This window comes from Hoplias malabaricus, chromosome 16, assembly GCF_029633855.1.
Source record: "Hoplias malabaricus isolate fHopMal1 chromosome 16, fHopMal1.hap1, whole genome shotgun sequence".
NCBI classification, from domain to species: domain Eukaryota; kingdom Metazoa; phylum Chordata; class Actinopteri; order Characiformes; family Erythrinidae; genus Hoplias; species Hoplias malabaricus.
In genome coordinates, this window is record NC_089815.1 from 31,567,820 (window position 1) to 31,594,272 (window position 26,453).

Here is a 26,453-nt window from a genome sequence, read left to right on the forward strand (position 1 = left end):
AAATCGTTCAAATGACAAATTAAAAAAAAGGGAATAAACACCAGCTGTTGTGGTTTTTCAAGGAAAAAATACAACATTTTATTTATATTAAACTTTATTTCACATACAAAGTCGTATATATAGAAAATGTAATCTTTGTAAATGTCTTTATGCTCGTATTATTGTACAGAACTGTATTTAACTGGAGAGAAAACCTTTTAAAGAGGATTAAAATGACTAATATTAAGATTTCTTTCCACCTTAAATAGTGCAATAGTTACATTCTGGTGCCAGTGACTGCAACAACATTTAAGGTGGAACAGGTGTTCAATTTCATAAAAGTGTTTGAAAGAATCTTGTTTCTGTTGCGGTTGCTTTCATCAGACGGACGGCTCTCGTGAGTTCTTTTTTACTTTGCTACAAGGCTTTGCTGCACGACAGAGACAACAATGCAGAGGAGAGTTCAGAAAGATCACTCTGTGTGTGTGTTTGTGGTTTTTTTTTTAGTTCGGTCTGTGCAGTTTCACAGCCGTCTCTGGCCTTAACAACACAACATATGCGCAGACACACTCAGACACACACCCCCGCGGACACACAGGCTTGTTTACTGACCCTCTCGTTGAGCACTTGGATATTATTTTCAGAATGCAGCACTGCGTCCAGGCAGCTGCGCTCTCATGCCTTGCATTTCTCAAAGTTTTGGGACGCGCTTCATAGCAGAAGTGTAGAATAGCCTCCTCTAATGTCATTTCATGCTTGCTTTCCTATGGAGATATGTGAGCTTATACAGTCTGTGTATTCGCGAGTGAACTACTGGGTCTACACTGGATGCACCATAACGTTATTAAAGCGTCTACAAACTTTTGGGCAGTTAATGTATGAAGAAGATCTTCCAAAGGTCCTCTGTCTGGGCTGTGTGTGTTCAGGAAGGTTCTGTTGGATTAAGGGCAGTGTGTGTTTGGTGAGAGCCTCATAGATTGGGCCTGTGTGTGTGTGTGTGTGTGTGTGTGTGTGTGTGTGTGAGAGAGTGCATGCAGTGCCAGAGAAAGACAAGCCCAGCCGTAGCCATCCCTTCTTAATCTCCTTAAGACCGGCAAAGCATTTGAGGAAGCAACCTGCTTTCCTGAGTGCCGGGAGTCTGGGAGGAGATTAAGCTTTAGTGCTCACTGATAACAAAGACATGGAGAATATGGCCCTCGCGTAACGTGTTGTAGCCTTTGACCTCCTCTGCTCTAAACGTGATCCTCCAAAATGTATTCCATACCCTCCTTTGTTTATTAAAGGTGTGGTCCATGATTTTGGAGAAGTTTTCATTCTCAGCAGCCGAATAAACACAGCTCCTCCCTTCAGCATTCCCTCCAAAGCCTCACCCCAAAACACATGCTGTCTGAGCTGGAAGGCCTGAATCCCGGGGATGAAGCTGTTTGGTTTGCCTCATTTTTTGCCTTAAATGTTCTATCCAGAATAATTATTAATTACCCGTTTAGTGAAAGTAGAGCAAAGCGATTTAGCTTTCCCCAGCATTGGAACACAAAACCAACATTTACTTCCTTTTGCTGTAGATGGTCATGTTCTTGGCTTGTTTGGCAGTGGCTGCAGTTTATTAAAATCATTCTGTATCCCTGACCATGCCAACACACTCATATCTATACTGACGTCCTAAATAATGCCTACTTTTCAATTACAAGTTACAGATCTTCATGATCCCCACAGCAGTGTTCTCCCCCTGTGTAAACAGCCCCTGTTCAGAACGCCCGCTTTCAGCACCTGTTCCTTTAAATGATAATGAGCCGCTCGCTGTTCACCCCGACCCCGAGCGCACAGCAGTGAGGAGCGAGGAGCAGAAGCTCTGGTTTTTAGCCGTTTTCACTCTGTTCTCTTTCTTCTCCGTTTTTACTCAGTGCTCTTATTTCTCCGCGCTCGTTGTGTCTGTTTTGCTGAGTTTAACCTCGTCTTTGCGCTCTCACATAAACACGGGTCCAGCGCTGTGATTGGACAGACTCAGACGAGGGGGCGGGGCCATTCTAAAGTCTCTGCACTTGATGTCAGAAGCGGAGCAGGATCAGAACGACTCGTTTTATCTCGTGTTTTCTGACTCAGGCAGCACACAGAAAACTGACTCCCGGCGTCTTGTTTCACAATGTGTGGGTTGGTGGGCTTCAGATTCACATATTATTGTGCACGTGCACTGAACAAGGGATTTTTTTATAACATGTCCTCTTTAATAACTTGAAAGACACACACACTCCCTTCCATATACCTTCAGCGACAAGGAAAAGTGTGGCCTTTACTCCTTCGGCACAAAAACACAGCTCAGCAGTCTCTATAAACTGCTGCAGCTGCACAAAGACACGTGTTGTATATCGTAGAGTTAAATCCTATGCTGTATAAGTAAAAAAAAGCTGTACAGTTGTATTTTGTAAACGTAACGAGTGAATCCAGCTGCTCTAATGTGTGTCCAGTGCTGACACAGACTTTGCACAATCTGCTTGTAAAACCTTCATTGAAAAACAAAAAGGGGACGCTCTGGAGTAGCCACACAAGGCTAAGGCCTTACCATGCGCAGTGACACCTGTTGGCTTGAGGGGTTTGAAGCCGTGGAACTGTTCTCTGGGGTGACAAAGCTCCATCTCATCATCAGACATCAGCACCTGGCCTCAGAGCTAATCTCATGGTTGAATGCTATCAAATATTCACAGCAATGTTATAACATTGAGAATTTGTACAATAGCAATATGTGATTTTTAATAAATGTACTGTGCTTTCCTCTGTTTAACAGGTAAACAAATGTTCTTCAGACCACAGAGCGTTGCACAACACAGCATCTACTTTACGAGAAACCACATCTAGACTCTTCTGAACCCAACCACTGTACTTCCTTAACACACACACACACACACACACACACACACATCCTGTGGATCACAGCACTGTCATATTTAATCTAAAATCCGGTCTATATACTGAAATGCTTCCTGAAGGACACTAAGGATGAACTAAACAAATCATATCAAGCTTGTCCCATTCATGCAGACAGACACACACACACACACACACACACACACTCGGTCCAACCCCAGGTGGCTGCTTCTGAAGAGCAAAAAGTCAAAAATGACTGCAGAGGTCCAGCCTTCTCCCTGGAACCAAAGCTCAATTTAGTGGAAGAACGATAATCGACAATGACAGCACGTCACGCTCTGCTGGAAGGGAGAGGTGGGGGTTATACCGTTTAACTACATCCAGGAAGAGCACATGACCAACACCAAAACAAAACACAGCCACAGATCTGTGCAAGTGTCCACAATGACCGTTATGTCCCCACAGCCAGATACACAACACACACTGGCCATACATTCCCCCCACTGACCTTTGTGCTATAAATAATAAAGAGCCAGGATGATCACCTACTTTGTTTTCAGAATACAAGGTCAATACACACACACACACACACAAAATAAGCAATATGGGTCCCTGTAATAGCAAGTGCGTCGAGTGCAGAGGCCTTACAGTTGTCTGACAAAAATGGAGAAAACAAGAACGGAGGAGAAAGAAAACTGAGCCAAAACGGCTAAAAACTAGAGCTTCTGCTCCTGGCTGCTGTACGCTTAGGTCAGGGTCAACTGCAGCTCATTATCATTTAAAGGTACAGGCTGCTCCGAACAGGACTGTTTAGACAGGGGGAGAACATGGCTGTGCTGTTTGATCCTTGTGGTATTTTGATCAAAGCAGGTCAGAGACATTTCATTAAGACCCAGAACTGTGTTCCCTTTTTGAAATGCGGGTCTCGTAGCATGAGCATTTGTTTCTGTGTTTGTGGGAGAATTTAATCAGGATCCTCACACAACAGCCTGGCCTCAGTGACTAAACTCCACAGCAGCGTTCTCCCACTGTCTAAACAGCCCTGTTCAGCACCTGTTCCTTTAAAGAATCATGAGCCACTCACAGCTCACTCGTCTCCTCTGCCTCTGCTCTTGCTTTGGCTCTGTTTTCTCACCTAAAGTCCACGCTGTTTTATGTGGTTTAACCCTGCGTTTGCTGGTGGGTCCTGCTATGACTGTACATGCTCAAACGGGGGCTGGTATAATTCTGCTGTGCCTGCAGTTAACATAAGAACGACTCATTTTACCGTGTGTTTTCTGTCTTAGGCAGCCCAGAGAAAACTGGTTGCGTGGTCTTGTTTCACAGTGTGTGAGTTGGTGGACGCCAGAACCCCAAATTAATTTGCCCATGCACTGAACGAGTGCTTTTTTCGTGGTCCCCTTTAAGTCTTGTGTTAGCAGTTGTTTGCGCAGTTATTTTCCAAACCCTGCGGGCGCTAGAAGCTCTGTTTCTCCAGCCCGTGGTGAATATACGAATGAATGAACGAGTGAGAGACATAAAAAAGCAAAGTGTGTCGTTACATGCAGCGAGGTTTGATTGCAGCAAATGTCAGCGCGGCTGTTAGAGCGCGGCAGCTGTGTCTCCTTGTGATTTAATCTGTGCTCTCGTTCCACGTTTCAAGGTAAATTGGATTGTTCCCTTTGGAGGATGTTTTTGAAGGCCTAGCCCACATCTTTTCATTGAGATTCAAATCACGTCGTGACCAGCGCTCTGGAGTCCAGCTCGTACTTTCCCACTGCACTAAAAGGCTCTGAAAGCTTACAGCTTTTTTTTTTTATCTCTGTGTTGTTCCCAGCTAAAACTGTGCTGACATTTCTCTGTTTCTCTGTTTCTGTATCTCACTGTATACACTCTACATTATTCCTCTGAATAGGGACCTTTCTCCGTTACCTGCACCGTAGCAACTCACCGCACTGTTCCTAATATGTAAATATATCTGCAAATGTATTTACTCACATCTTTATCAGTACACATTCATTTACATAGGTCTGTATTTATCTATAATTACAGATTGTAGCCCATATATCGTTCTGCATACTTTAGCCCTGTTCTTCAATGGTCAAGGCGACACCTGGTGGTGGTGTGTTAGTGTGTGGTGTGAGTGGATCAGACACAGCAGTGCTGCTGGAGTTTTGAAACGTTTTAAATAGATAGACTGCAGTCTGTGAATGTAGAACTACGAAGTACGACTCTGTGGAGTCAGTGGAGCTGATAAAATGGACGTTAAGTGAAGAATGTGGTTATTTTAATGTTTTGGTTCTGACCAGTGTTGGTCATTAGGGTCCAAATCTTATCTACTCCTTTAATACAGTCAAAGAAAACAGTACCAGATTGCGATTCTGAGTTACTCTTTTGCTTTCTCTTCTTCTCTCTCCCTCTGTCTCTGAGAGTCCTCGTCTCTCTGAGAGCTGGGAGCAGGGGAACGATGCACCTGTTTCTTCAGGCAGGCTAATTAGGCAGTTTAGCGGAGGCGTTGGTAGCAGTTAAGTGCTGTTGTTTGTGTGTGAGGGTGAAAGAGAGAGAGAGAGAGTGAGACACAGACAGAGAGAGTGAGAGAGAGATGGTGGGTGAGCCATAAGTGATTTTCTAGAGCGAATAGGCTAAATGTGGGCGATTGGCAGAGGTCACCTGCTGCAGGTTGTGCATCTTTAAATGTTTCACTGTACATCCTCGTGAAAAGCAAACTGTGGGTGTGAAATTACTGAAAGAGTATTGTGTCCCATCGTATGAGCCCAGCGACAGACACTACAAGGTTCAGTTGGAGGTGTTTTGCATCAGATTGCTTAAGAATCTCAGGCCTATTTTCCTCTCTCTGTTTTTGAAAGTAGCTCAGTTAAAACAGCTGCATTCTCATACCAGTCCAGTAGGGGGCCATAGTATCTCTCAAAGAGAGACATCAAAACACCACGATGTCTTAGAGAAACACAGAGGCGTTAATCCCAAATCCCTCTTATGAGTGTTCCCTATTTATTCATTTATTTATATTTATTCATATGTGGAAATCTAGTGCCAGCCGTGTGTACGATGTAGTTTATGACTTATGTAACTTCACTATAGAGGAAGTGAGGAGGTGGTTGAATTTCAGCCAGTGAGAGACACGCTTAGTGACGTCAGCGTTTCCTAAAATATCCATCCACAGGAGATCGGTGACAATGGTTTTTCCCAAACTCCACACCTTTTACAGCGAACTGAAACACAGTTTTTCTGTGAACAGGAGGCCGAACCGCTAACAACCTCAGTTTCACTGTATTCACTACAGAGTGCACTGTTCTGGGGTTCTGCCATTATTTTTAGCAGTGTCTGAAAACATAGACAGCAGTTTTTAAGTGCACTAAAGCAGTCCTGCAGTGCAGTTTTAATGCCGTGTATTTATTAAGTTAAACAGCGTATTCAGGCTCTTCTCATGTGTTCAGTTGTCAGTGGCTGTTGTGGACGGGGGCCATGACGGTTACAGTGTTTATACGAAATAAAAGGAAACCTACCAGTCGCAAAATACCAGCCAACCTACCGTGTGTTTTTGGAATGTGGGAGGAGACCGGAGCACACGGAGGATACTCGCGGAGACACTGGGAGAACACACCACATCCACAGACCGTCACCCGTAAATCTTTTAATCTCTCCATTTATACGTCCACTCCTGTTGGCTTTTGGCAAAATGCCTCCACTTTTCTTGAGCATTGATTTGGGATTTGAGCAAGTTCTGTTCATGGGCATGAAAATGTGACATATGGGCTCTTTAATGAAAAGCTGCACACGGGCCCTTTAAAGTTCAGACAGCCTTTAATGTAGCTCTTTTGTGCTCAGTGGCAGAGCTGTATTCAGACGCTTATCTGAAGCGTCTGAGAGGACGACAGTCCGAATCCTGACTGCTGCATTGTTTCTGGAGCGCGGAGCTGGCGCTGATGTCTTCCCCTGACTGCGGGCAGCAGGGTCTTATGTAAGAAGGACAGAGGATCTGTGGAGTGTGAACGGTGCTGCTGAAAGCAGCCTACTGTTTCGGCTTTTTTTTCCCATGCTCCCTAGCGTGGAGCGTCCAGCCCTTTCGACCCTGTCCTGCTTCCACTGGGCCTCTGCAGTGAATAGTTTCGGTCAGGTGGTCCCGCTCTGTGCTGACTGTGCACAAACTTTTCTCCCCGTTCTCCATCAGTGCTTCGTTCTCTCTGTGTGTGTGTGTGTGTGTGTGTGTTTGCGTGTGTTTGCATGTGTGTGTATATTTATCTCTGTGGGCATGAGTGTTATTTCTTTCCTAGCATTTCCTTGTGGTGTTGGAGTGTGTGTGTTTGCATGCATGGGTGCGTGCTTGTGTCGGTGTGTGTGTGTATATGTGTTATTTCCTAGCATTTCCAGGTTATGTTGTGTGTGTGTGTGTGTGTGTGTGTGTGTGAGGGGGGTTTACTGGTAGGGTTCAGTGAGTTTAAGCCTGAAGTGTGCTCTAAGGGGGGGGGGGTATAAATCTTTTGTTAATGTATTGAGAAGGGGGGGTGGGTCTTGTGTGAATAAAGGGAGTCAGAGATGATGAATCTCTCCGTCCTCTGCTCTGGTGAGTCACTGAGATGTGTGTGTGTGTGTGTGTGTGTGTGTGTGAGTGAGAGAGAGAGAGAGAGAGAGAGGGAGGAGGAATCTTGGTTCTGGATTGTCTCCGTGTCCTAAAGCTGCCCAGAAGCTTAAAATCAGAGTCACTCAGATGAATTTTCAAACGTCCTTCTCCCTTAGTCTCCCTCAGCTCTCCCAACACACTCTCACCACTCTCTATGGACTCAGGGATTTCTAATCCACTGGGTTCACATCCGCTCCCAGTACACCTTCCCATATTCCAAACACTTGGATTCATTCTTCTGCAATTAGGGTATTAATTTAAGACCTTCTGGCTGTGCACTGTTGCACAAAAAGCTCCATTGAGGAGTGTGAGGAGTGTGTTGTGTGCTCGTTGTAGCTCCAGTTCTCTCCCACAGGCCACATGTCCTCGGTAGACATGAGATACTCTCCACAGGTGTGTGTGTGTGTGTGTGAGTGACAGGGTGAGTGTGTGATACTCTCCACAGGTGTGAGTGACAGGGTGAGTGTGTGATACTCTCCACAGGTGTGAGTGACAGGGTTAGTGTGTGATACTCTCCACAGGTGTGAGTGACAGGGTGAGTGTGTAATACTCTCAGAGGTGTGAGTGACAGGGTGAGTGTGTAATACTGTCCACAGGTGTGAGTGACAGGGTGAGTGTGTGATACTGTCCACAGGTGTGTGTGTGTGAGTGACAGGGTGAGTGTATGATACTGTCCACTGGTGTGAGTGACAGGGTGAGTGTGTGATACTCTCCACAGGTGTGAGTGACAGGGTGAGTGTGTGATACTCTCCACAGGTGTGAGTGACAGGGTGAGTGTGTGAGTGACAGGGTGAGTGTGTTATACTGTCCACAGGTGTGAGTGTGTGAATGACAGGGTGAGTGTGTAATACTGTCCACAGGTGTGAGTGACAGGGTGAGTGTGTGATACTCTCCACAGGTGTGAGAGTGTAAGTGACAGGGTGAGTGTGTGAGTGACAGGGTGAATGTCTGATACCCCCCACAGGTGTGATTGTGAGTGACAGGGTGAGTGTGTGATACTCCCCACAGGTGTGAGAGTGTGACTGAGTGAGTGTGAATGGAAATAATGTTGTGTTGATGCTCCAAGAGCAATGGATATAGATCTAAACCACAGATCTGTTGGTGCAGGCTGCTTCCCGTTCCTGAAACCTCACTGTGAACAATTACAAACTCCTTATAGACTCTGTGTCTCACCTGGACACGAACCTCCACCTGCAGCTCCTCTGAAATCCTGTGCCACAGACACAGGTGAACATTAGATTTGAGTCACTGCCGCTCTGCAGACGAGGCGTGTCTCCAGATGAAGGATTTAAACGTTTGTTTCATTCCTCTTAGGCGTTAGGGCCTATGGCTAAAACGTGACAAATGCTGAGTGCTGCGTGGGATGTGTCCGTGCACCAATGACACGTCTGTTACTGTATTTTGAAACAGATGTGTGTGTAGGTGTGTGAAGCGTTTGTTGCTACTGTTGGTATTTGACACCAGCGCATATGAAATTCCTGATGCAGTTATGTAGACGTTGCCTTGTTTTAAAGCGTAGGTTTTTTATTTGCTTTTGTCTTTCACCTGAAAACTCTGTCCAGAAACATTCAGTGTCGTCATGTAGAGAGCGTCAAGTGTGTCTTTGACTTCAGAGTGTGTGCTCCTTTCTTTTACACAGGGAGTTGTTGTAAAGCGGTGGATGCAGCCAACACCCTTTTTTAACATTGCTATCAGGACGTGTTACATGTTACACATATAAATGTACAGATGCTCTTATACTATAATGAACAGAGTTGTCACAATACACTGTGCAAGTCACTGCTACGTCCAGCACCACACAAGCCCAGCCCCAAAGGCTTTGGACAGCCCTTTATATTCTAGGTGCTATACCTCAGGGCGTGATGGTGGTGGTGATTTACGGTGCCTCTCTAGACCCACAAAGTGCTTTACATTCTGTAGAACACCTGCGCGATGCGCTAGCAGCCGATACGACCCAGTACAGTCACCCCACGTGTGTTATTAGGTAGAAGGGAGACGAGGGGGAGCGTCCGAGCCAGTTTATTGACGATGAGGATGGTGAGGAGGCCAAAAGTGACCTCAGTGCTTTTCAGTGTAAAAGGCCAAGGATATTTAATGATTTCAGACGTCCCGTGTGAAGGACGGCATTCGGCATCACTGCATTCAAGCATTAGGATCCACACAGAGCATGGAGAAAGCGCCCCCTGTTGGCACAAAGCAGCCACACTTGCTTCCCTTGGAGGAGGTCTCCCATCAAAGTACGAGCCCAGAGCTGCTCTGGTGTTCAAGCGCTTTGGCAAATGAAACTCCTGGAAATTTTGTTTTGAGTTTTGGATGTAATCAAGCATCTAATAATCATCTTCCTCTCCTCTCTTTTTCTCCACCCCCCTCTTCTTTGCCCAGATTGTGCAGCCTCACATTGAAAAAGCTCATTGTTTTGAAGGAGCTGGACCGGGAGCTCAACTCAGTGGTCATCGCTGTCAAGATCCAGGTACGACAAAGCTCCTGTGTGTTTCTATTGTCCGTCCTTTTCTGTCTTTGGTGCAGCTCAGAGCCCTTCACACAAGGCACAGTGGAAAGTGTGAGCTGTTGCCAAGGTGACAGCTTGCTCAGTGGGAACAGTGAAGTGAAAGGATAAGATGGGTGGGATCTGGAGGGGGGGGGGGTGCACAGAAATGATGCCTGGTGGGATTTACAGAGAGGTTTTTTTAGAGCACTAGGAGGTCCTGAGCATTCATTACAAGTGTTTTTGGCAGAACTAGTAGTGTGTGTGTGTGTGTGTGTGTTCACATGCCTCACAGACAAGCTTTATGCAGTGTTAGTGATGAAACGGAGCCCAGCAACCGTGTCTGTCATAGTTACGGCAGGCATTTTGTGTTGACTTTCCTCAGCATTTTTAAACCAGGTGTAAATTTGCTTTGGGATCTCAAAAGATGTTTTACTGAGGAACTTAGTAACAACAGCAGCACACAGCTGCAAGATGGAGGCATCTCCAACAACATCTATAAGCATATTAACCACCCGAATAACGGTTTTGATTCTTTTTTGTTTATTCCAATTTATACCAAAATATTCCAAAATATTAGTCATCTTCAATTCCTCCAGACAGTGGAATGTAAACTGTCCAGATCTGTCACATCAGCAGACAAGCTTGGCCTAGGTCGCACCATGGACACTGATCAGACAAGAAGGGGCTGTATTACCCCACCCTACCTGCCTTCAAAATTTACATGGTGCAGTTTCTGCAGTGCTGAGGCCGGAGTAGCAACTACAGAGCCTCAGTTCTCCTCTTACAGCTCAGTGGAGCAATAAAACGATTTTAATGCTGTAATTTTAATGTAAAAATACTTCCAAGTGTTGATTTAAAATCTCAGAACCAGATGGGTTTGAGATAACACCCTTGTAAAATGATTTGCTGAAAGTAATTTAATTTTTAGCACGGCTTTTCCTTCATCACTGAAACCTTCCTGAGAATTCAGAATTGACTGGAAACGTCCAACATCATGTGGCTGTACCGCTGCAGATCGCTGGCTGCCAGGTCGAGTTGGAGAGGCTCTGAGGTGACACACTCTTAGCTTGTGCTCTTAGCTTATTGTGGCTCGGAAGTCAAATCCTTAAGGTCTTAATTAAGGCTGGAAGTCTATTTCAGGCTCTCTGTAGGAGCAGGTCAGGACAGTCCCGTAAGGTCACGTTATTCTGTGATGACAAAGCGCCCAGGCCTGCGATAGACGCACTACAGAGTTTAGTTTCAAGCCTAATCCTGCAGATTGTGTCCAACTAGAGCAGACTAAACATGTGTTTGGAACTAAACTCGATATGAGAAAGTAGTGCACTGTCAGGAGCAGGACAACAAAATATTTAAGCACCACAGCAGTTTCTCAAACAGGGTTTGGACAAGAATAATGATTTAAAATGGCCTTTTGAAAGATGGACAGAGGAGGCTGAAAAACGCATAGCAAAAAGAAAGAGAACCAGAGATTCCACGCTTGGGCTGTGTTCCTGTTTTTCCCAAAGGGCTGATGACCCAGATAGCCTCAGCCTCTTTATTTCCACTCTTGCTCAGAGTGATCGTGTTGGTCAGCACTTTCTCTGAGGGTTGGCTTGTTCAGAAGTTTTCCTCAGCTCCTCCATGACCAGTGTGAATATGGGCCTCTGTTGATCAGAGCTCTAAGGGTGTGTTTATACTTGTAGTTTGGTTCTTTTTGCTCTGAAACAAAGTGGATGATGCATTAGTCCTGGTTCTCCTAGCCTTCATGCCAACACACAGCGTTTCGCCTAGATTTAATTAGCCCAGGTGGCCCACTCGGACAAACTCACGTGCCGCACGTCTAGGAGGAGTGTGGGGAAACGCAGTCCCGTCCGTCAGCAGTTTTGTTCGATTTCCCACGGCATGGTACAGTATGGGCAGCACGGTGGTGCAGCAGTCACACAGCTCCAGGGGCCTGGAGGTTGTGGGTTCGATTCCCGCTCCGGGTGACTGTCTGTGAGGAGTTGGTGTGTTCTCCACGTGTCCGCGTGGGTTTCCTCCGGGTGCTCTGGTTTCCTTCCACAGTCCAAAAACACACATTGGTAGGTGGATTGGCGACTCAAAAGTGTCCATAGGTGTGAGTGTGTGAGTGAATGTGTGTCTGTGTTGCTCTGTGAAGGACTGGCGCCCCCTCCAAGGTGTATTCCCGCCTTGTGCCCAATGATTCCAGGTAGGCTCTGGACCCACCACGACCCTGAACTGGATAAGGGTTACAGATAATGAATGAATGAATGGTACAGTATGTGCCGGCGCTGCATGAGGATGTCCCAAGCAGTTCCTCTTCACCCTATTACTTCCAGCTGAGAGACGGCTTACTGATGAATCGATTCTGTTTGTTTAAATGAATCAGACGTCAGATTCAAATTATTCACTTTCAGGGTTTTTTTCCATTTTGGGAAGGGGTTATAACTTAAAAGAGAAATATAACACGAATATTTCTACAGCACATGTGTGTTTGGACGAGAGTAATTAGAGGAAACCTACTCAGGCACAGAGAGAACACCCCAACGCACAAATGGATAACCAAACATCAAAGAGTCTACACCCAGCCTGAAAAACAGAACTAGGGGAAGCAGTGCACAAATTAATGCCAAACATTTGGCAGCAATAACGCCATTGTACTCTAGCTTTACTGAGCTTATGTTCTTTGTTTTATCTGTCTGATGTTCTAGAGCAATAAGCCACGAGAAACTGAGCAGTCCCCTGCAGGTTTAACCTGACGCACAGCAGCGCTGGAAGAAAATTAAAGCAAGACAGGCTTCACGTTGTGAAGACTATTGTTATCAGCTAATACCCCGTATTCAAAAATAAATGGTAGTGTAAATAACTAAGATATTTTACCAGTGTTTTACATCTTGTGGAGTGTTGTTAACCTCAAGCTCTGACTCTTTCAGCCGGGTCATGTTTGCAGTGGCAATATTCCAGAACTCATCTCTGAGCCAAATGTTTATTCAGGTTAAAGCAATTCAGTCTGTTGGTGTGTGTGTGTATGTGAGTGTCAGGCTGGTGCATCAGTTAGCTGCCAAACTTTGCAGCCGGCTGCCTGTCGTCCCTTCAGCCTGGCGCCTCTCTCCGGGCTGGGCTTGCAGACAGACGCTGGAGCAGTTGGTGGATTCACAGCAGGAAATTCAGGAAGCTCAGAGTCACAGACCAGAAACGATTAACCTCTGGCTCATCAGCTGGGAAACATCCATCCATTTGCATAATTTATTTACAGTTTGGTAAAGCTCTGCAATGATGGCTAGAGAAGAAAAAGCATTTCTGAGAGTGAGGAGCGAAGTTAAAAGTTTTAGCAGTTTTTGCTCGGTTGTCTTTCTGCTCCTTTCTCGTTTTATCAGTTTTTTCACAGTGCTCTTATTTCTCTGCGCTCGTTGTGTCTGTTTTGCTGAGTTTAAACTCATCTTTGTGCTCTCACATAAACGTGGGTCCAGCGCTGTGATTGGACAGACTCTGACGAGTGGGCGGGGCCATTCGAAGATGCAGCACAAAATCAGAATGGCTTGTTTTATCCAATGTTTTCTGAGTTTGGCAGCTCACAGAAAACTAGGTTTCACAGTGTGTGAGTTGATGGGCTCCAGAGTCCCACTTTTTCAGGGCAAGTACACATTCTAGTAAACAACAGTGTGAAATACATGTAGAAACAGGAGAAGAAATACACATGATGCCACCTAGAGAATAACATAATGAATGGATTATTAAGTGTTATCATTGTTTCAAAGAAATACATCTATCTCCAGAATAGTAACTTTATTGGAGAAGGATAAACTGTAACTTTCAGTGGAAGGCGAGTAATTCCAAGTAATTTTGGAGCATTTTTATTGGTTCATTCATCACTACATTTTCAATCAATGTGAAGAACAGCTGCTTTCTTCGAATGAAATGTTAAACTAAAAATTAATGTTTTGCTTTGGACATCAATGATATGTAGCTGTAAGTCATGTTTGATGTTGGAGGACCTGACCGGGTGAGCGTGTGAATAACCAGGTGAATGTGTGAATGCGTGAGTGACCAGGTGAATGTGCAGGGTGTGTTCCTGCCCCTCCAGGTGCACCGCAACCTTGATCAGGATGAAGCAGTAACAGAAGATGAATGGATGAATGAATGAGTGAATGAAGGATTTATTCTTAATTTCTTTTTTTTTCATTAAATTGTTTCTTGTTCATTTCTTTCTTCAGTGATGTTTGAGTGGTGGTAGACTTTTAATGAACTGCTGCAGCTAAATTTCTACATTGATTTGTGAATGTAATTCTTTTTTAATAAACTCAGTTCTCTGTATATTTTTACACATCCCAATCGTAATCCTAAAGAGGAATGTGATGAATCTTTTTGTGTGTCACCTTAGGGCTCCAAACGTATCCTGAGGTCCAATGAGTACATGCTCCCTCCCAGTGGCCTGATGGAGACGGATCTGGAGCTCACTTTCTCATTACAGGTAAAGACCAGTCCTACATAATCATTCATTCACTATCAGTAACCCTTATCCAGTTCAGGGTCGCGGTGGGTCCAGAGCTTACCTGGAATCATTGGGCACAGGGCAGGAATACACCCCTTCACAGGGCAACACACATATTCACTCACACCTGCAGACACATTTGAGTCACCAATCCACCTACCAACGTGTGTTTTTGGAGCGTGACAGGAAACCGGAGCACCCGGAGGAAACCCACGCAGACACAGAGAGAACACACCACACTCCTCACAGACAGTCACCCGGAGGAAACCCACGCAGACACAAAGAGAACACACCACACTCCTCACAGACAGTCACCCGGAGGAAACCCACGCAGACACAGAGAGAACACACCACACTCCTCACAGACAGTCACCCGGAGGAAACCCACGCAGACACAGAGAGAACACACCACACTCCTCACAGACAGTCACCCGGAGGAAACCCACGCAGACACAGAGAGAACACACCACACTCCTCACAGACAGTCACCCGGAGGAAACCCACGCAGACACAGAGAGAACACACCACACTCCTCACAAACAGTCACCCGAAGGAAACCCACACAGACACAGGGAGAACACACCACACTCCTCACAGACAGTCACCCGGAGGAAACCCACACAGACACAGGGAGAACACACCACACTCCTCACAGACAGTCACCCGGAGGAAACCCATGCAGACACAGAGAGAACACACCACACTCCTCACAGACAGTCACCCGGAGGAAACCCACGCAGACACAGAGAGAACACACCACACTCCTCACAGACAGTCACCCGGAGGAAACCCACGCAGACACAGGGAGAACACACCACACTCCTCACAGACAGTCACCCGGAGGAAACCCACGCAGACACAGAGAGAACACACCACACTCCTCACAGACAGTCACCCGGAGGAAACCCACGCAGACACAGAGAGAACACACCACACTCCTCACAGACAGTCACCCGGAGCGGGACTTGAACCCACAACCTCCAGGTCCCTGGAGCTGTGGGAGAGACACTACCTACTGCTCCACCGTGCCTCCCTCTACATAATCAGCCATTATTAATCCTTCTGACTGCAGTTATTTAAGAAAACTTCTGTTATTTTCCACAGTCTGTCATTGTCACAGTCGTATAAATCCCACACAAACAGCATGTAAAGAAAGCATGTTTGTATCTAATGGGAATACAAACACAAATTTGTCTCAGTAAGACCACATCAGAGCAACAGAGTGTTTTTATTATTCCTAACGTATGTGTGGGACAAATACTGGACCAGGTTTTGTGTTTTATAACCTATCAGGTAATATATGAAGACAAGGTCAAAACAAAGTTAGCATGGTTAGGTAGCAGTTGGTCAGTTAATCCAGCCTGCGTTCAAGGATCAAGGGAAAAAAATCTTATAAAAATGGACACTGTTGTATTGTTGATGTTCTTGAAAACTTGAAAACAGAGGAGGAGAACAGAAAAAAGAAAACAGAAGAGGAGGAAAAAATAGAGAGGAGGAAAACAGAGAAAACAGAAGGAGGAAAAAATTGAGAGGAGGAAAACAGGAAAACTGAGAAAACAGAGGAGGAGGAGGGAAAAATAGAAAACAGGAGGAGGAAAAAATAGAGATGAGGAAAACAGTAGGAAAAAACAGATGAAAACCGAGAAAACGGAAGTGGAGGCGAAAATAAAGAGGAGGAAAACAGGAGAAAAACAGAAGAGGAGGAAAACAGGAGGAAATCTGAGAGGAAGAAAACAGTAGGAAAACAGGAGAGGAGGAAAAAATTATGAGGAAAACAACAGAAGGAAAAGAGAGAAAAGACACGGAGACTGAAGTCTGGTTAAAAGTTAAACTTCACTCAGAAGCCGTGCAGTGTTTACACAATCCACTATACTTCCAGTTTTGCCTGTTATGTTTTTGATCAGATATCAAAGATGAGGTGGGCTGAACAGGAACAAAGTGTGTGTGTGTGTGTGTGTGTGTGTGTGTGAGAGAGAGAGAGAGAGAGAAAATACTTGGGGAAACAGACACGTTACAGTGCTTCAAACTGAAGTGATGTAATGTTCAGCAACAGCATTGTCTGTCAGTCATTGTCTCTCTCTGTCTCTCTCTCTCTCTCTCTCTCTTTGTCTCTCTCTCTGTCTATATATTAATTTTTATTAATGCTTATTTTCTCTCTCTGTTCAGTATCCACACTTCCTGAAGAGAGATGCCAACCGTTTGCAGATTATGCTCCAGAGGCGGAAGCGCTATAAGAACCGAACTATTCTGGGATACAAGACCCTGGCAGTGGGTGTCATCAACATGGCAGAGGTGGGCACACCGTTATGTCAAGATTCTTTAAAAGTAGTCTTAGCTCACCATTTTCCTTTGTGGAGAGTAAGTAAATATTTAAATAATAAAACAAACTACAAATAATAAAAATAAACGTCAAACTATGGGAAATTTGGTCAAAATACCACAAGGATCAAACCCTGCTTCTTTCTAAACAGCCCTATTCAGAACAGCCAGTTTCAGCTCATGTTCCTTTAAATGATAATGAGCCACACACCGCTCACACACCACAGCACAGCATTTTTCTCTTTCTCTTTTTTTCCTGGAGTTGCAGAGTTCTCTCGTGTCTGTTTTACACAGTTTAACCCACTTTTGCGGACTTAATGTGGGTCCAGCGCTGTGATTGGACAGACACAGACGAGGGGGTGGGGCAATTCCAAAGTCATCAGAAGCAGAGCAGATTCGTCCCATGTTTTCTGACTGGGTGGTCATGTTTTACAGTGTGTGGGTTGGTGGGCCTTCCAGTGTAACGTCAGTGTGGAAGTATGTAGCGCTGTAGATGTCCTCCTCAAAAGACTTTGTCCTCCAGTAGATTTCATTGCAGCCTGAAATGTCAGAAAAGATGGGTTTGTTCAGAGACCTGAAACTCACACTTCAAAAGACTCTTCAGTAAACAGCTATTAAAGGACATTAAATTAAACGGCTGGCCTTGGTGTGATTTCTGAAAGACTGTGTAATGAGGCTCTCCTTTTCTCCTTTCTCTCTCTCTCATGCTGTTTTGACGGAGCCGAGTTTCTTACTTCGTTTAATAATGTTTGGAGCTGCCCCTCAGTTCCCCCTAGTGATTTCTTTTGCTACACCAACCTGGCATTTAGAGAGAGTGTGTGTGCATGCTCCGTTCTGTGAAAGCGTGGGCAGACTGGCATGTCCATGCAGCCTCCTGACGTCTCTTCAAATACCTGCAATTAGTTTCACCAGTCGCTCCCCCGCGAGCTCGGAGCGCCGGTGCCAAGGCTTCAGTGGGACTGTGGGACTGACAGAGTGACCGTCATTCAGCCGACAGAAGGCTACAAAAACAAAGAACTGCTTGAGAGTGGGATAAAACTGTGGAGTTGGTGGGGCATTTTTAGATTCATAGCTTATGGAACTGGCTTGTAATTCACTCACTCACTCACTCACTTACATTTACCAAAATGCTCCACAGGGGGGTCGTTCTCTCACCTATTATGCAAAGATCAAGACAGAGGACAGAGCAAAAATGGCTAAAAACCAGAGCTTCTGCCCCTCAATCCTCCTCCGTCTAAACAGCCCTGTTCAGAACGGCTGGTTTCAGCGCCTGTTCCTTTAAATGATAAAGAGCCTCTCGCTGTTCACCCCGACCCCGAGCGCACAGCAGTGAGAACTGTGAGGCTTGTGGTGTTTTGAACAAAGCAGGTCACAAATGTTTCATTAAGACCCAGAAAAATAAATAATGAACAGGTTGATTGATATTTGAAGCTCAGAATTCAAGCAGCAAAAAGTGTGGCAATAGAGTGAAACATCACAAAGTAAGTGTGTGTGTGTGTGTTAGTATTTATACACCTGTGTTTCTGTGTCTCTAGGTGATGCAGCACCCAACAGACGGGGGCCAGATTCTAGGTCTCCACAGCAACGTGAAGGAAGCTCCTGTTCGAGCAGCAGAACTGAGTGTGTACTCACTGTCCAGTCAGCCCATCGACCCTGAGGACGGCAGCGGTCAGCCAGGAGCGAAAGCCAAAGCGTCGGGTGAGATTTATAATACCATCACAACCTGGTGGTGTCACTCGCTTTATATGATACGCTACAAAACATACGTTTCTAGTGGTCCAGTAAAATACTGACAGTACCAAACTGATCTAAAGAAACTGACGAATACACGTCACTCACAAAACAATCTCCACAGTCTGATTAAAGCTGCACCAGATCCTTTTAGCAAACCCCAACAAAGATCTCAGAAGGTCATAAACATTAACTGCCATCGCCATTCACAGAGTATTTTACTGGTCATAGCGCAAAGAGATGATGGCTAAGCACTTATTGGTTGAGTATGTGACAATAATTATATTGCAACCCACCAATTGTAGTTCACAATTAGGCTCAGTAACAACTGTAAATGGACCAGGTTGAAAAGTGCTCAGACTAAAGTGCTTGGGGCACAAGGCAAAACAGGAAATGTAACAAAACCTCCAGACCAGTGGATGTTCCATTAGCATGGGGCTGACGTGGCTTTGGTGCAGGCTGTTCATTATTTAAACAAGCGAGTCCAGTGGAGCTGTTAGAGTTGGAGTGCATTAAGGTACCACAGAGAGGTCTTCCCATCATCCACCAACAGCTTTCAGGCCACAGCACCAAACACCAGAGTTTTCCCACACTCCGACTGACGAGAGCAGCTGCGGCACATTAAGAGTCGCCTGCGCGGCTGCAGGCGGTGGTAATCCGTCTCAACAATGGTCTGCTTTGTAAAATTCACGAGATCAGTTCTCTGAAGAGAAGAAATATAAGCAGACAGATGCTGCAGTTGTCTGATGCTGTAAGACTGATATCCAACATTTCTTCTAAATGAAGGCCATTATTATGGAGTTTGTTCAGTGTTTGCTGCAGTAAAATGCTTAGATTTTATAAACGTTTTTCTGCAGGTCCCACATTTGTAGATGTAGATGACACACAGCTCTATCAGTGCTCAAACAGGCCTCATTCCTCTAGCTCCACCACCCCCTGCAACAGTGGAATTCTCTCCACTTTGGGAGCCACTGTATTAGAATATTTCTGTAAGGATTTTTCTGATTTGATGGCATTTAGCCATAACAGCTGCAGTAAGATTAGACACTGATGTTTCGTGATTAGTTCGGCATCACAAACACTAATCCAGAGAGTGCAGATATTAGATGTAGATATAATATGTGGAGAATACACAAGCCCACATTGCCCTGCCCCTCCAGTCCATAAGGGGGTGCAAAGAGTTAAATATATATTTTTCCTGTATTTTCTTTCCCCAGATCGGTCTCCGGATATGGATAATTATTCAGAGGATGATGACGACAGCTACTCGTCAGAGCAGGAGGCCAGTGACGATGCTGTTCAGGCTCAGGTTAGAGCTGTTTCTCAGTTCTTTATTGCAGCCAAGTCGTAGACAACCAAGATTAATCACCATTCGCTGAACCTTACTCGGTTTTGTGTCCAGGACCTGTACGACGAGGACGATGACGTTCAGCGAAAGCCGAAGAAATCCCGAAGGAAAATGATCCGGACCACTTCTATGACAAGGGTGTGTAAGAAGAGAATGGACCCCAGAATAGAGCTGTGGGGCACGCCATTTACACATTTTGCGTCTTTCAATCAGGTCAGGTTTTGGTCTTTGTTTTACGCTTAGTTCCTAAAGAAGTAGCCAGATCGTCTTTGTGCTCTGTGCTTTTTTTGGTTCCCTGTGCTTAATTTCCTGCCTGTTGCCTTCTCTCTAGAAGGCCATGGAAGGTGTCAGCTTAATCCTCTGGGGCTAAGCTGAGCATCAGGAAAAGGAATGTCAGTCTGAGATCACTGCCGTCTGACGCAAGATCCATATAGGCTCCTATCTCTTAGACACAGACCATGAAGGCCACACAGATCTGATCACAAATCCTGAGCTGTTTATTTAGACCAACCTGGCATGTTTAAAGGAGATGTTGATTTTTCTAGTTGACCTGGTTTGCCGTTTAAAATGTGTGTGTTCCATTTGTTTCATGTTTGCTCTCAGCTCACAAGAACATGACATTTATTGACATTTTTGCTTCTTTTAAGCTGTTTACACTAAAATCTTAAGGTTTACTCCTTGTGAAAACTTACGGAGCTTGACACAAATGAATAGCTTTATAAAATCTAGGCTTCTCTTTTGTTGCAGTGATCATACAGCAGTGTTTACTGCTCTTCTGTTGTGTGTTTTTCTCCCTGAACCCTACTGAATTATTTCCTCTCCCTGTCCAGCAACCCAATTTCAAGCAGAAGTTTGTCGCCCTTCTGAAGAGGTTCAAAGTTTCAGATGAGGTGAGTGAAGAAGCAGCAGGAAATTGCAGTGCCTTATCTAACATAGCTCCTCCCCTATGAGGCCGTTATCGCTTCAGATATCAAATAAACACCATTATTGGATCCCCCACCATTTTAAAATTTAATTCTGGGTGTGGATTCTGCTTGTGTGTGTGAGAGGAAAAAAGCAGAGAGATCCTGTAATACATTTTCATATTAGAAGGTGGTTATGGACCTTTTATTTACTACCAAAAATACTGATGGGTCTGGATTTTCATTAATTTACTCTAACCACTTAATCTGGTTTAGTGTTGTGCTGAGTCCGGAGCCCACATGGAATCATTGAGTGCAAGGCACGAACACACACTGTACAGAACGTTATACACATCTGGACACACTTTCACACACACTCACATATTTACACGTGTAGACAATTTCACGCTCTCATCCAGTCTGGACAGTTTCATACAGTCACCCGGAGGAAACCCACGCAGACACAGAGAGAACACACCACACAACTCACAGACAGTCACCCGGAGGAAACCCACACAGACACAGAGAGAACACACCACACAACTCACAGACAGTCACCCGGAGGAAACCCACGCAGACACAGAGAGAACACACCACACTCCTCACAGACAGTCACCCGGAGGAAACCCACACAGACACAGAGAGAACACACCACACTCCTCACAGACAGTCACCCGGAGGAAACCCACGCAGACACAGAGAGAACACACCACACTCCTCACAGACAGTCACACGGAGGAAACCCACGCAGACACAGGGAGAACACACCACACAACTCACAGACAGTCACCCGGAGGAAACCCACACAGACACAGAGAGAACACACCACACTCCTCACAGACAGTCACCCGGAGGAAACCCACGCAGACACAGAGAGAACACACCACACTTCTCACAGACAGTCAGCCGGAGGAGACCCACGCAGACACAGGGAGAACACACCACACTTCTCACAGACAGTCAGCCGGAGGAAACCCACACAGACACAGAGAGAACACACCACACTCCTCACAGACAGTCACCCGGAGGAAACCCACGCAGACACAGAGAGAACACACCACACTCCTCACAGACACTGAGACTCCTGGGCTGTGAGACAGCAATATTACATGCTGTGCTTAAATACTTTTAGATATATTTATTACACGGTAAATAAACCTATTTTTACTCACTTACACTATAGGCATTAACGCTTAGATCCAAATCGACAAGAACTGTGGTACGCACTCCAGGTCCTGTTCTGAGAGATGCTGGATACTCTGAGAAGTCCACAACACACTCAATTAAGACTTGACTTCTTTAGAGCTTCCACCTTTGTGCCTGTACTCAAGCCGTTATTTTTAGCTATGTTTTTACTGGAGGATGATTTTAGGAGACCCACCCTAATCAGACTCTTATCCCTCACACTCTGGCCACAGCAGCGAACATTTCTCCAGACTACTGCTTCTAGTCATGGACCTGGGGACACGCTGCTTGGCACACTTTTGTTTATTCCTTGCTGATGTCCACCTTGCTGGGCAGTGTCTGTCCAGGATCAGCATTAATAAAACACAGCTCTGGACAATAACTGAAGTCCTGTTTAGACAGTGTCCCAGTGTGTTGTAGTTACTTCAGTCTCTGCAGTGTTTCCCTTGTATCCTCTGATTCTGGCCGGCAACTACGCTCTCACATTATTCCTGACTCAAACAGGAAGTGACCTAGATATTTCAGGCCATCAGAGCTACAGCTGGCCGGTTGAAAGTGAGGGCGACATGCGAACACATCACTGCTACGCTTCGCCGTCTGACTGCCCTCAATCCGTCAGCTGACCGGCCTCATCTCCAGAGCAATCAGAGCGTTTTCAGATGAGTCACTGGAGGCCGTTCATGTTAGGGCTCATTCAAATGATGATTTTTATAGTAGGCAAGGAAATGGATAAAGATGTCTGTGATGCTCATATTTACTTTTGTACTGTGATCATTTATAAAAGCTTGTGTGTATTTATTGGGTCAGATTCCAGATAGCTGTGGATGATTGGCCTAAATGTGGCACATCTGCAGTTCTCTTACAGCCCACGTTTGGCCTTGAATGATGACATTGACTCAGGGTGGTCTGGCTGCTTCGCCACAGCGCCACCTTTTATGGGATAGATGTTAGGTGTGTTGTGGAAAAACAGTCACTTTACAGGAGAAGGAAACACATTCTTAACTTTTTTATTCCAAGTGATTCTGGAGCGTTGCTATTGGTCCATTCATCACAAGATGTTGTATGGGGACAGCTGTGGCCTCAGAGTTAGTGAAGTGGGCTTGGGAGCTTTCTGGGGAAAGAAGAGACAGCCTCCTCCCTAAAAATCCATGACTTAAATACCCCCGAGCAAGGGACCTAACACCTGACTTTGTGTGTGTGTGTGGGGGGTTCAAAAAAAGTACGACTACGTACCATGCTAGCGTTTCTTATCAGGTGCTTAAAAGTTGTGAAGGAGTTTAGATAGGTGTCAGATATTGACCAATACGTCAAAATGTCCCTCCCTATCCCTTTCTCATGTGAGGTTTGCTCTTTCTGAAAGGGACGTCTTCCAAACACCTGCTCCTGAGCTCTGGGGCTGACATCTCTGATCAGGAGTAACCTCCATTTCCAGATAGCTGTCAACACAGGCTTCATAACGGCCTCCCGCAGGCTGGCGTTGTTGATCATTTATGAAATATGACTTTAATAACTTGAGGGCTTTGCTTCATTAGTCCGTATCTAAATGCCATCTCCATCGATGGTTATTCTGCCGTTCTCTGAGCTTGTTAGTCATAAAACAGATTACAGGACGCGGGCTATTGGTGGTGATAGATTAAAAATGATTATATTACAGAGGTGCACTGCAGTAGCCTCAGCGATCATCCATAACCCACACAGCTATCATTTAGCTATGAAATAAAGCACCGTGCATCTCCTCAGAAACTGTCCTCGCTTGCAGTGAAGGATGCAGGTGTTTGGAGCTTGAGGCTACGCTGTGTTTGTTCATTTTTCATGCAGCATTTCTCAGAGGGTTTGCTTTTGCAAATGCAAATGTCAAATGTAAAGAACCTCTCGCTATATTTTAAAACAAGTTAGACAAGTAATCTGCCACTGCAGTTACTCTCCCGCTGCTGTGCATGCAGCGCTGCAACAAATATTTAAAAATAATAGATGAATTTGATAATTAAAATACATTCAAAAACAGAAAAGCCTCAGGAATAACAGGCGCTCTTCGCGTTTTAATGTAATCTCTCACTTCCACAGAGAAACAAACACTGGTTTATTGTTTATAACTCTACACTCGAGCGGGGTGTTGTCACAGCCTTTGACAATAATGACGTTGAAGTGACGGTATCGGGTTTATCCCCAGGTGCAGGTTCTAGCGCTGCGTATTGCAGACTCACGTTTTCATTTTTCAGAAAAAAAGAAATGAAATCAGACTTCATTAAATCTCACGAGACATTGGCACAACTTTAGCTCCATTTTAAAGCAAATTTAAGACCCTTCCTCAATCCTTTTTTCACTGATAAGACTTCACCAGAGCCAGGGTTGCCAGATTGGGTCAGATTCATATTAATACGGCTGCTATGGATTTTGCATTTCGCTAAAGTTAGAACCTGTGATGTAAGCGTGTGTATTTTTGGGCTCAGGTTCTGGACTCAGACCCAGTGGATCAGACCCAAGAAGTGGAGGAGGATCTGGACCTGCTGTATGACAGTCTAGAGGTGTACAATCAAAGCGACAGTGGCCCTGAGATGGAAGACAACGAGAGTGTCCTCAGCACACCCAAACCGAAGCTCAAGTAAGAGGCTCTGTTGTGATTCCAGTGATTTAAAAACATGTCGTACACAAACTCCAGCCTCAGTCAGAGTTAAGAAGCTAAGCAGGTCAGTTTTATGTTTAAAGAGTGTGTATAAATCACGCTCAGTTCTGAGCACATCCAGTCCCAGCAGCTGAAACACTCGGCAGGCGTCGTGAGAAACGCATATTGAGCTCGGATTTAAAAGCAGTCGCTGAGGATGTGATCACAGACCCGTAAATATTTTATTGTGTGTATGTTGATGTGTGTCTTCCAGGCCATTCTTCGAGGGCATGTCTCACTCCAGCTCCCAGACGGAGATTGGCAGTTTGCACAGTCAGAAGAGTCAGCCCAGAGAGCAGTGTTCGGCTGTAAGCTCTTAATGAAACCCAAACACAACTCCCTCTCAGTTCAGAAGCAGCAATCTCCACAGTATCCTGAGCTGTACTTATTGTGTGTGTGTGTGTGTGTGTAGGGCAGAGACCTGCTGACAGTGGAGAAGGACAGAGCTGCAGTTGGCCGGTACCAGGATGAGAATTCAGTGATGGACTCTACGGCAGCGGTCAGTGTCCTTCTTCCTTCTCAAGTCCCACATTCTCCAATAAATAACTGGTGCTCATACACCACACCCTATAGCTTGAATTCGGCCTGAAATTCTGGTTCAAACTCAAATGCAGCCCACAAACTTTATCCTTGGACCCAGTCTGAAACATCCTGCGTGCATTAAGAGCTGTGTTAATAACGTACAGTAAGAGGGAGGTGGACAGTGTGCAATTGTATTAAAGATTAAAGCCCTTTTTTAAGGTTTTCTCCTTTTCAGCTCAGTTCTTTTTGTCTTTCACTTTGACTGTGAGAGGTTTAAAGGCTCATGGACGTATCTGTTGTGATGATTCCTTATCTGTTGTGGTACATAGAGAGAAACAGGAGAGATGTGCGGATCACAGATGTATAGAGTGAGAGTTAATAACGTTAGTAATGTGTTCCTCTGCCTCAGTGTATAAACACCTTCCCAAGGACATCTGTGTCTGTGTGCTCTCGTTCTGATTGGTTGCCGGGGTTCGGCTGAGTGGCCGTCTCCATGGTAACGTTAGGACTTCATGCAGAAGTGCTGTGGCCCAGCATGATGATGATGATGATGATGATGTAGGTCTGTATCTGCAGGAGAACACAGAGGAGGACAGTGGACCAGGAGCAGCCCCCTGTGACTCCAACATGAGCTGGGACATCAGCACTGACAAACTGACCAGCTCTGTGGGCAAACTCTGCAAAACTGAGTCTCAGACACACATGTCCCCTAGGTAACACTCTGGCTTTCTTTCTTTCTTTCTTTCTTTCTTTCTTTCTCTCATTTTATTTAAATCATCCCTTTTTCTTTAGTTTTTCTATTTTTATAAATTCCTTGCTTTCTTTTCATTCTTTCTTTAATTCTCTTTCTTTATATCTTTCTTTCTTTTTTGTTCTTTCTTTTCTGATGTCTTTATTTATTTCCTTCTTTTTGTTCTCTTTCTTTCATTCCTTTTTTTTCTTTCATTCTTTATTTTTGGTTTTCTTTTTCTTTTTTCTTTTTTTCACTCATTTTTTATTTTAGTTTTTTTCTTCTTTCTCTTTCCTTTTCTTTCTTTCTTTCTTTCTTTCTTTCTTTATCTCATTTTATTTAAATCTTCCCCTTTTCTTTAGTTTTTCTTTTTTTATATTTCTTGCATTCTTTTCATTCTTTCTTTAATTCTCTTTCTTTATATCTTTCTTTCTTTTTTGTTCTTTCTTTTCTGATATTTTTTGTTTATTTTTGTTCTCTTTCATGTTCTCTTTTTTCTTTCTTTTTTTCTTTCTTTCTTTTAATTTTTTTCTTCTTTCTTCTATTTCTTTCTCTTTCTTTTTCCTTGGACAATGGGCGCTGTGCATTAAACCCCATGTTATTTTTTTTCATGAGGTTAGATTAAAGGTGGACTGGTGT

The 26,453-nt window shown here is 44.8% G+C and overlaps 1 protein-coding gene across 2 annotated transcripts in view; it reads left to right on the plus strand.

Moving 5' to 3' along the window:
• Positions 1 to 26,453, plus strand: part of si:ch211-126j24.1 (phosphofurin acidic cluster sorting protein 2) — a 54,260-nt gene that overhangs the window by 15,938 nt on the left and 11,869 nt on the right. For both annotated transcript variants that reach the window (XM_066647575.1, XM_066647576.1), the window contains exons 2-12: positions 9,839 to 9,926; positions 14,305 to 14,394; positions 16,582 to 16,707; positions 18,270 to 18,432; positions 19,683 to 19,774; positions 19,868 to 19,951; positions 20,644 to 20,703; positions 24,351 to 24,502; positions 24,777 to 24,870; positions 24,975 to 25,061; positions 25,661 to 25,797. In XM_066647575.1, the coding sequence (XP_066503672.1) occupies positions 9,839 to 9,926; positions 14,305 to 14,394; positions 16,582 to 16,707; positions 18,270 to 18,432; positions 19,683 to 19,774; positions 19,868 to 19,951; positions 20,644 to 20,703; positions 24,351 to 24,502; positions 24,777 to 24,870; positions 24,975 to 25,061; positions 25,661 to 25,797 (1,173 nt within the window). The remainder of the gene's footprint in view (positions 1 to 9,838; positions 9,927 to 14,304; positions 14,395 to 16,581; positions 16,708 to 18,269; positions 18,433 to 19,682; positions 19,775 to 19,867; positions 19,952 to 20,643; positions 20,704 to 24,350; positions 24,503 to 24,776; positions 24,871 to 24,974; positions 25,062 to 25,660; positions 25,798 to 26,453) is intronic.